Here is a 10,000-nt window from a genome sequence, read left to right as displayed (position 1 = left end):
CTGCTATTACCCCTGCTGACTTCCCTTTTGTGAAGCACCTTGATCTCAGCAACCGCAATTTAATTAAATTAAATAATTTAGAGACATTTACCGGTGAACAAATAAAATAAATATATCAACTAATAAATAAAATAAATAAATAAATATATATATATAATAAATAAAAAGAGAGACAAATAAACAAACAGAGACAGACAAAAAGAAATAGACAAATAAAAACAAAAACAAACGAAGAGAGAGACGAACAGAAACAAAGACAAATAAAAAGACAGACAAATAAAAACAAAAACAAATAAAAAGAGAGACAGAGAGAGAGAGAGAGAGAGACAAAGAGAGAGAGGCAAAGAGACAGAGACAGAGAAGAAGAGACAGCAGGAGACAAGTGGCAACGACAGCAAGAGCACCAGCAGCAGCAGCAGCAGCAGCAGCAGCAGCAGCAGCAGCACCTGCACCAGCACTAGCACCAGCAGCAGCACCAGCACTAGCACCAGCAGCAGCACCAGCAGGAGCAGCAGCATCAGCAGCAGCAGCATCAGCAGCAGCAGCATCAGCAGCACCAGCAGCAGCACCAGCAGGAGCAGCAGCAGCAGCAGGAGATTGGTGTGTCAGTGGACTTGTTGTTTTATCTCAGGGCTTGAAGTGCTGCGAGCAACGAGCAATTTGCTGCAGAGTGTAGGAGACAGTTTATTAAGCTTGAAGAAGCTGAGGAGTTTAGATTTATCTTTTAACAAGTTATCAGAAGTAGTAGGGCTCCAAGAGCTGCCGTGCTTATCTGTGCTGTCTCTGAGCAGCAATTTGCTGCAGCATCTGAGGTGTCTGCGCAGCTGCAGGAAGCTACAGATATTAAGTTTGAGCAGCAATAAAATAACAGAGTTTGCTGCTCTAGGCGACCTTCTCTCTTTACCTTCTCTCAGCTGTCTCTGTATTCAAGACAACCCTTTCTATTCATCGCAATATGCTAGATGCAGGCTCTTATCTCTGCTCCCGCGTCTTAAATACTTAAACTTTGTTCTTCTGTCTCCTAAAGAAATAGCTGATGCCCCTGAAGGCCTCCTCCCAGAGCATCATCAGCAGCAACTTGAAATGCAACAGCAGCACCTACTCCTGCAGCAACAGCAGCAACAGCAGCAGCAGCAGCAGCAGCAGCAGCATGAACAACAACAACAACAGCAGCAGCAGCATGAACAACAACAGCAACAGCAGCAGCAGCAACAACAGCAGCAGCAGGAGCAACAGCAACAACAGCAACAGCAGCAGCAGCAGCAGCAGCAGCAGCAAGGAGAAACTCCTGTTGAAGCATGGTTTAGTCTACCTCCTAATCTCGTTAGACATTGTCTAGGAAAGGAGACAGCAGAATTAAATTACCTCAGCTGTCTCCAACCGCAGAGAGAAGCACTAGTGCAAACACTCTCTCCTCTTGTAGCTGCCACCAGGTACACTTGCTGCTGCTGCTGCTGCTGTTGCTGTTGCTGTTGCTGCTGATGCTGCGTCTGCTGCTGCTGCGTCTGCTGCTGCTGCGTCTGCTACTGTTGCCGCTGCTGCCCCTACAAATATTATTATTATTATTATTATTATTTATTATTATTATTATTATTATTTCTACTCTTATTTATCATTACTATTATTATTGCTCTTGCTGCTGCACGAGCGAAGTATTTGGTTTCCAATTGGGGGTTTAGGGTTTAGGGTTTAGGGTTTAGGGTTTAGGGTTTGAGTGCAGAAAGGCATTAGAAGAAAGGGCGCAGCACCTGCAGCACAGAATGCTCTCCTTCAAGGCTGCAGCAACTGAGCTCGAAGAAGCAGCAGAAAAGGCGGCAGTTGCAGAGGTTCTAAACCCTAAACCCTAAACCCTAAACCCTAAACCCTAAACCCTAAGCAGAAGGCTGTAGACCCTAAAGAGTAGAAACTCAGCGGTTGCTGCGCAAGAGGGCAAAGCCGGGTGGCGTGCTGCTGCTGCAGTTGGGTTTAGGTGTACGCCTAGGGCTTAGGGTTTAGGGTTTAGGGTTTAGGGTTTCGCGCAGATCCGCAAGATGGAAGCCAGCCGAAAGGGTTTGCTGCAGCAACTCGCAGAGCTGCAAGCAGAGTTAAGTGCAGTTGCTTCAGAAGAAAAACAAGTAGAGGCCCAAACAGATGATGCAGGTTAGGGTTTAGGGTTTAGGGTTTACAGTCTAGGGTTTAGGGTTTAGGGTTTACAGTCTAGGGTTTAGTAGTTAGGGTTTAGGGTTTGGAGACCTCGTGAAGGGCTCTTCCGCGCCTCTAAACCCTCTAACCTAAACGTTAAACCCTAAACCCTAAACCCTAAACGCCTAAACCCTAAACCCTAGTTACTAAACCCTAAACCCTAAACCCTAAACCCTAGTAATACGGTTGATGGGGTTTAGGGTTTGTGTTTTTATGTGTGATGCAGCTTCTGTTTCATCTCAGAGCAGCGGGACGTCTGCTGCTGCTGCTGCTGTTGCTGCTGCTGTTGCTGCTATTGAAGGACGTTGGGATTTGTTAGAGAGCAGCTGGCAGCAAGAGCAGCAGCAGCGTTTGCTGCTGCTGCTGCAGCAGGAGGAGACGCTTGCAGAGGCCCTGACTGCAGCAGCAGCAGCACTGGAAGCAGATGCAGATGCAGCAGCAAAGTTTGCTTCTGATAGAGCAGGAGACCTCTTTAGACAGATAGAAACTCAGATTAAACTAGCAGCTAGCCAGCTAGCTGCTGCAGCTAGCCAAGAAATAGCAGCATACCTAGCTAGCGAAGCAGTAGAAGATTCAGATCCTAAGGCTCACTTCTTCGCCAGAAGGTACACCCCAAACCCTAAACCCTAAACCCTAAACCCTAAACCCTCGACCCTGAACCGTACGCCGTAGACCCTGCAGTCAAAACCCTAAGCCCTAATCTGTAAACCCTAAACCCTAAACCCTTAACTCGAAAGTCTAAACCCTAAACTCTAAACCCTAAACCCTCGAACCAAAACCCTCGAACCTAAACCCTAGACCCTAGAGTCAAAAGCCTAAGCAGTAAAGCCTAAACCCTAAACCCTAAAGCGTAAGCCTAAAACCCTAACACCTACGATTCCCTATAACCCCAAACCCTCAAACCCTAGACAAGCCCTAAACCCTAAACCCTAATCTGTAAACCTTAAACATTAAACCCTAAACCCTAAACCCTAGGCCTGTGGTTGCTGACGGTAGGGATGAGGTCCTGGCTGCTGTTGCTGCTCTAGGCGAGCAGCAGCAGCAGATAGTGGGAGCTACAGAAGACGCGCTGCAGCAGCAGCTGCAGCAGCAGCAGCGGAGATGGTTTGCTGCAGAAGAGGAGCGGCAGCACCAAAGACATGCTAAGAGAATAACAGAGCTGCATGCGCTTACGCAATCGCTGCAGCAGCAAGTAGCAGCAGCAGCAGCAAAGCTCAAAGCAGCAATAGCAGCAACTCGCTGAGCCCTCCGTCTCCTTTTAATTGTCTCTCCTGTTGGTCTCCTATCACTTTCTGCTGCTCTCCCTCTCACTAAACGCTGTTGCTGCTGCTGCTGCTGCAGCGAGCTGCAGCAGCGGGCTGCAGCAGCAGCAAAGACAATTCAAAGACGCCAACCTGAAGTTCTAGCAGCTGCTGATGCTGCTGCTGTTGTTGTTGTTGCTGCTGCTGCCATTCTTGCTGCTGTTGCTGCTGCTCCCCCTCCTCCTAATACAGCTGCGGGCTAAGGCCAGCAGCAGCAGCAGCAGCAGCAGCCGCTGCTGCTGTTTTTACTATAAGGGCGACTGCAGCCGCCACACGAACAGAAAATCTACAATAGCAGCACCAGCAACACGGGTTGCTGCTGCTGTTACTGCTGCTTCTACAGGCTGCTGCTGCTTCTATAGGCTGCTGCTGCTGCTTCTACAGGTTGTTGTTGCTGCTGCTGCTGCTGCTTCTGCTTCGACAGGTTGCTGCTGCTGCTGCTGCTTTTACAGGTTGTTGCTGCTGCTTTGCTGGAGGTTCTGAGCCATTTCATTTGCTGCCCGCGCTACGATTGCATGCGATTCATACCTAAGAAGCAACAGCAACAGCAGCAGCAGCAGCAGCAACAAAGTAGCAACAGCAGCAGCAAGGGTGCAGCAGCACGAACAACATCAGCAGCACCACCACCGGCTCGAGCAGCAGCAGCCCTTGCAGCAGCAGCAGCAGCAGTAGCAGCAGTGCCAGAAGCAGCAGTATCAGCATAAGCAGCAGCGCACTAGCAGCAGCAGCAGCAGCAGCAGCAGCAAGAGCAGCAGCAGCAGCTTACATTCTGTCCATACACTTGGCGAGGCAGACTTGATCCCCTTTACTCAACTCGTCGCCGAACTTTGCCCCAGATATACACTTCTCGAAACAAGTCTTTTGAACTTGCTGAACACAAACCCTAAACCCTAAACCCTAAACCCTAAACCCTAAACCCTAAACCCTAAACCCTCAAAACAAGTCTTCTGAACTTGCTGAACACACACTCGAAACCCTAAACCCTAAACCCTAAACGCTAAACCCTAAACATACCTCGTTGAGAACGCTGAGGACCATGAAGCTCAGCAGCTGCTGCGCATCCTGCAGCGTTGCTCCATTGTCGCTGCTGCTGCTGCTGCTGCTGCTGTTGCTGCTGCCAAACATCTTTTCTCTGTGTCCGGAAGCACTTCAAGCCAATGCGCGGCTGCTGCTGCTGCTCCTGCTGCGTGTACTGCTGCAGCTCCTGCTGCAGCTGCAGTTGCTGCTGTTGCTGCTATAGCTGCTGCGGCAGTTGCTACCGCTGCTGCTTGTGCTGCTGCAGTTTTTGCTGCTGCTGCTGCTGCTGGAGAGGAGAAGACTTCTTCCAGCGCTGCAGCAGAAAGCTGCAGACAGATCGTGACGCAGAAGGCTTCGGATTGTTTGACTTGGCGCTTCTGCTGCTGCTGCTGCTGTTGCTGCTGCTGCTACTGCTGCTGCTGCTGCTGCTGCTGCCGGGGGGTTCGATCAGCCCTGAGGAGAGTTGGGTTCTGCATGCAACAAAATTAAACAGAAGAAACACTAAAACGTATTCTGGAGTGTCTTCTTGTTTGTGGGGCTGCCGTTGCCGAAGCATCAGCAGCAGCAGCAGCAGCAGCAGCTGCTGCTGCTGCTGCATGCATGCATGCATGCAACTGGCGTTCGTTTAAAACTCCTTTATAATTTAGTTTTCTTTTTTTGTTTGTCTTTCTTTTTTTTGTTTTTGCTGCTGCTGTCAGACCTTACCAGCTGCCTCCCTCCGTGTGTTATAGAGCAGCAGCCAGCTTGCTGCTGCTGCTGCTACTGCTGCAGCAAGAGCTGCAGCAACAGCAGCAGCACCAGCACCACGAGCAGCATCAGAACGTGCAGCAGCTGCAGCAGCAGCAACAGCAGCTCGAATAGTAGCAGCAGCAGCCACACACGCAGCGCATGGTGTAGCAGCAACAGATCAGCTGCAACAGAAGCAGAAGCAACTGCAGGAGCTGTTGTTGCAGCAGCTGCAGCAGCAGCAGCAGCAAATCTTGTGTGATGGAGTTTCCTGCCTGCCGCACTCCTGAGTGGCTTCGAGCTGCCTTTGACGGGCCGCAGCAGCCTCAGGTGCAGCAGCAGCAGCAGCAGCAGCAGCAGCAGGGGGAGCAGCAGCAGCCAGCCCCAGCAGCAGCAGCAGCAGCAGCAGGACGGTTGAGATGTCCTGATTTTGTTTTTAAGGGGTTCAGCGCTACACCTCGTTTGCTGCTGTCCACAGCCAGCAGCACCACCGCAACTCCTTCTCGCCGCTCTTCAGCCCGCAGCAGCAGCAGCAGCAGCAGCAGCAGCAGCAGCAGCAGGAGCCTGTATGAGGAGCGAGCAGCAGCAGTTAGCAACAGCATTAGAGAGGCTTTGTTCCGTCAAGCTTTATTTCAAATACAGAATGTAGAAGTACAGACACAGAGAAGCTGCAGCAAACCGCGAGTGCTTGCTGCTGCTGCAATCACCTACGATCGGCAGCAGCAGCAGAAGCTGCAGCAGCAGCAGCTGCAGCAAGCCGAAGCAGCAGCAGCGGCAGCAGACTCCTTCCCCGAGCGGCTCAAACACTCAGCCAAGGCCTTCCTGCTGCACCTCCGCAGCCGCAGCAGCAGCAGCAGCAGCAGCTTGGGGGAGCTGCTGCGCAGAGAGGAATGGTATGTCGATCGCTGCGGCAGCAAAAGAGTGTATGAGGTGTCTGTACACCGCGATGACAATGATTTCTACTCTCTAACCCTAAACCCTAAACACTTTGCTGACAAACTCAGACGCAAATGGTTTCACTGGGCAGACACAAACGACGACTAGCTGCTGCTGCTGCTGCTGCTGCTGCTTTTCGTGCTGCAGCGGTTGCTGCTGGTGCTGCAGCCGGTGCTGGCGCTGTGGGGTTGCTGCATTGCAGCGGGATATAGAACCCGCTGCTGCTGCTGCTGCAGCAGGCGAGGGAAAGTCTCGTCTGTTCAAGTCTTCTCTGCAGCAGCAGCAGCAGCAGCAGTTGCTGTTGCTGCTGTTGCAGGGGCAGCACTGCTGCCTTGATGAGGCGCCGATGAGGAGATAAATAGGCATAACCCACACAGCAGCAGCAGCAGCAGCTGTAGCAGCAACTGTAGCAGCAGCAGCTGCTACAGTTGCTGTATATGTTAATTATTATTAATGGTTGTTTGAGATGCAGGAGAAGAGCATCAAAGAGTATTTGTTTATTTAACAAACATTTACTTGCTTTTTTTTAATCTTTAATTTTCTGCGTTTGTTCGTTCAGCACCTTAAAGCCCAGCTGTAATAATAATTATCATAGTATTGTTATAATAATAATAATAATAATAATAAATAATAATAATAGTAATAATAATAACAACAATAATAATACTATTAAAATAATATATTTATTATTATTAGAGTTTATTATAAAGGCTTCAATCGAAGCACAAATAATAAAAATATATTTACTCCTTTTAAGCTGATGCAGCACACTCGCGCGGGTTCGAACCCCAGCGCCAATTTATTTTCAAATATATCACATCCTAATAAACATTGCAGGGCTGTTGCTGCAGATGCTGCTGCTGCAGATGCTGCTGCTGCAGATGCTGCTGCTGCAGATGCTGCTGCTGCTTAGCCCCGAATAGATGAACACAAGGGGACAAATATACTAGCGCTAGAGCCGCACGAACAGCAGCAGCAGCAGATGCTGCTGCTGCAGCTGCTCCTGCTGCTTTATTCGTGCTGCGCTTTCCTTGCTGCAGCAAGCTGCAGCAGAGAGCCCCGGATGAAGAGCAGCAGCACGTACACCGCGTTGCTGCCCACATATGCTTCGATGCCTTTAAGCTACAGCAGCAGCAGCTGCAACCAAGCAAGCTGCATAATTAGATTTGCTGCTGCTGCTGCTTCCTAGTAGTGCTGCTGCTTCCCCCGCAACAGCACTACATGCGCTGCTGCATCCCCCACTTCCCCGCCACCGCAGCAGCAGCAGCAGCAGCAGCAGCAGCAGCAGCAGCCACTTTATTTCGTTGCTGGTGTGTCTATTGGTTGCGGAGCAGCATCAAGAGAGCCTATTGATGCTTTCAGCTTTGCTTTATCTTTTTTTAATAGGGATTTAATATAATATTCACCTGCTTTATAGCTGCTGCGAGTAAGGGGTCCTGCAGCAACATATTTGAAGCCTAGATCAAGAGCTTGCTGCCTATACACCTCAAATTGTTGTGGGGTTATAAAGCTAACAACCCCTAGCTGCTGCTTTGAAGGCCTTAAGTACTGGCCGAGTGTAAGTGCATCTACGTCTGCTTCTTCTCTTATTCGTTGCATGGCTTGAAGTACTTCTTCAGGGGTTTCTCCTAGACCTAGCATTAGCGAAGTCTTTGTAAATATATCTTCTTTCTCACACTTTGCATGTCTTAATACTTTTAAAGATTGATCAAATGAAGCCCGCCTATCTCTTACAAAAGGAGACAGCCTAGGAACTGTCTCCACGTTGTGAGCATACACATCCAGCCCGCTATGTACAACTGTAGACACAGACTGAAACGCAAACAAAGCAAACGAACATCATACAACATATTATGCTCTAGGGTTTAGGGTTTAGGGTTTAGGGTTTATGCTTTTGCGCGGATACGGGCCATACAAGTGAAGTGCACATCACACCCTTTGTAGACGGGTTAGGGTTTAGGGTTTAGGGTTTAGGGTTTAGTTTACGGTTTTGCTGCACCCCACAGAGATTTCATATATTCGCATCTACAGCCTCTAGTTTCGTAGGGTCTAGGGTTTATCAGAGATTAGGGTTTAGGGTTTAGGGTTTAGCTGGGATTAGGGTTTAGGCTTTAGCAGGGACAAGGGTTTAGGGTTTAGCAGGCATTATGGTTTAGGGTTTAGCAAGGAAAAGGGCATGCAGTTTGCGCTGCACTGCGCTCAGAGCAGCAGACACAAAGCTGCAGGCTGGCTCTAGGGTTTAGGGTTTAGGGTTTAGATACTGAGCGCATGCCCTGGAAGTCTGAGACGAGGCATTCGACAAGAATTGAGGGTTTCTTCGCTTTGATTAACTTCACTGTCTCCGCAAAGTGGGCGGCTCCCCCATCCGGCATGTCATCCCTAAACCCCAAACCCTAAACCCTAAACCCTAAACCCTAAACCTTAAACCCTAAACCCTAAACCCTAAACCCTAGAGCTGCTCCATTTCAGCTAGCGTTTATAAATAGAGCCGAGAGGCAGTGAAAGGGTTTGCGGCTATCTGCGGCTACCGTGTGGCTTGCGCGATGAACTAGCGCTCAGGGTTTAGGGTTTAGGGTTTAGGGTTTAGGGTTTACCTGTCTACACTGGTAAGCACGACGTAATCGATGTCCCACTGAGCGACAGCCTCTGCTACTTTTTGGGGTTCAAGGGGATCGGGAGGCGGGGGTTTAGCTGCCGTCTTTATTGCACAAAACCTGCTCGCAAACCCTAAACCCTAAACCCTAAACCCTAAACCCTGATTTGCTTATCAGAGCAGTTGAGGACCGCTAACTCCTACAGACCAAACCCTCAAGCAAAACCCCAAACCCCCGATTTTAAAGCAGGAAGAGAAAATACGCTAAGAGAAGCTGTCGCGTCTTGTTAGGGTTTAGAGTCTGGAGCCTAGGGTTTAGGGTTTAGGGTTTAGGGTTTGAGGTGTACCGACAGCCCCGGGTGCAGGTGTCGCCCAACAGCATCAAAGTCGCAGTGCCTCCTTCCCAGCATTCGCCGATGTTGGGGCATTTAGCTTCTTCGCAAACCTAATCACAAACCCTAAACCCTAAACCCTAAACCCTAAACCCTAAACCCTAGGTCCTGGGGTGCAAGGACAGCGAGCTGAACGGCTCCCAGGGGGTCGCCTCAGAGCTCCAACCACCTGCTTCAATATGAAAGCATTATTAATATTGTGTATACAATATAGGGTTTAGGGTTTAGGGTTTAGGGTTTACTGTATGCAGCTTCAAACCGCGAATCTGCTGCTGCAGCAGCGCGTAGCGCGACCCAGGGCCCCTGGGGGCAGGGACGTGAAACCAGTCAGGCCTAGGGCCGGCAGTAGAGGGCCCCACACGCGGCACTTTAGGTGTATCTTCACCTCCTGCTGCTGCTGCTGCAGCAGCTGCGGAGGAAGGGGAGGATGCGGCTGGTTCGTTCGTGCTGCTGCTGCTGCTGCTGCTGCTGTTGCTGCAGCTAACCGACCGAACGTCACCGCCTGCGAAGCAGCAGTTCCCGAACAGACGAGTTTGTCTTCTAGCTGTTGTTGCTGCTGCTGTTGTTGCTGCTGTTGCTGCTGCTGCTGGCGCTGGGGCTCCCGATGTTGCTGCTGCTACGTCGTGCTGCTGGATGCTGCCTCGCTGCAGCTTCACGCTGCTCCTCAGTTGTGTGGGGGCAGCAACAAGGAAAGCAGCAGTCTGCTGCTGCTGCGGCTCAGCTGCTGCTGCTGCTGCTGCTGCTGCTGGCTTTGTGTGCAGCGCCCGTGGAACGCCCCACACAGGGGTAACGCCTACTTCCTGCTGCAGCGAGACAGCAGCAGCGGGGATGTGCAGCAGCTGCAGCAGCAGCAG

General features: G+C 50.4%; 4 protein-coding genes across 4 annotated transcripts in view; 2 read left to right on the top strand and 2 right to left on the bottom strand.

The window, feature by feature from the left end:
- The window catches only part of EAH_00005560 (leucine rich repeat protein, putative), a gene marked incomplete at both ends in the record, with an annotated part of 3,719 nt that extends 295 nt beyond the window's left edge, over positions 1-3,424 (top strand). The window contains 7 exons of the mRNA XM_013396453.1: positions 1-93; positions 632-812; positions 963-1,433; positions 1,721-1,826; positions 2,022-2,139; positions 2,408-2,786; positions 3,178-3,424. The exon at positions 1-93 is cut by the window's left edge and continues 295 nt beyond it. Coding sequence (XP_013251907.1) covers positions 1-93; positions 632-812; positions 963-1,433; positions 1,721-1,826; positions 2,022-2,139; positions 2,408-2,786; positions 3,178-3,424 — 1,595 coding nt within the window. The remainder of the gene's footprint in view (positions 94-631; positions 813-962; positions 1,434-1,720; positions 1,827-2,021; positions 2,140-2,407; positions 2,787-3,177) is intronic.
- Positions 3,425-3,928: 504 nt separating this feature from the next.
- On the bottom strand, positions 3,929-4,607 carry EAH_00005550 (hypothetical protein, conserved; the record flags this gene model as incomplete). Its single annotated transcript, XM_013396452.1, has 3 exons — positions 3,929-4,010; positions 4,249-4,352; positions 4,497-4,607. 3 exons carry the CDS (start codon positions 4,605-4,607, stop codon positions 3,929-3,931), a joined length of 297 nt encoding a protein of 98 aa, XP_013251906.1.
- An 879-nt stretch (positions 4,608-5,486) lies between these two features.
- EAH_00005540 (hypothetical protein, conserved) lies at positions 5,487-6,519 on the top strand (the record flags this gene model as incomplete). Its single annotated transcript, XM_013396451.1, has 2 exons — positions 5,487-6,155; positions 6,364-6,519. The coding sequence occupies 2 exons, from the start codon at positions 5,487-5,489 to the stop codon at positions 6,517-6,519; spliced, it is 825 nt and encodes a 274-aa protein (XP_013251905.1).
- A 394-nt stretch (positions 6,520-6,913) lies between these two features.
- Positions 6,914-10,000, bottom strand: part of EAH_00005530 (lipoic acid synthase, putative) — a gene marked incomplete at both ends in the record, with an annotated part of 3,249 nt that continues 162 nt past the window's right edge. The window contains 6 exons of the mRNA XM_013396450.1: positions 6,914-6,918; positions 7,568-7,973; positions 8,423-8,540; positions 8,756-8,875; positions 9,102-9,199; positions 9,389-10,000. The exon at positions 9,389-10,000 is cut by the window's right edge and continues 162 nt beyond it. Of these exons, the coding sequence (XP_013251904.1) occupies positions 6,914-6,918; positions 7,568-7,973; positions 8,423-8,540; positions 8,756-8,875; positions 9,102-9,199; positions 9,389-10,000 (1,359 nt within the window). The remainder of the gene's footprint in view (positions 6,919-7,567; positions 7,974-8,422; positions 8,541-8,755; positions 8,876-9,101; positions 9,200-9,388) is intronic.

The sequence above is a fragment of the Eimeria acervulina genome, genomic scaffold, assembly GCF_000499425.1.
Source record: "Eimeria acervulina Houghton genomic scaffold, Eah_scaff23, whole genome shotgun sequence".
Taxonomy (NCBI): Eukaryota; Apicomplexa; class Conoidasida; order Eucoccidiorida; family Eimeriidae; genus Eimeria; species Eimeria acervulina.
This window is presented reverse-complemented; position numbering and strand designations above follow the sequence as displayed.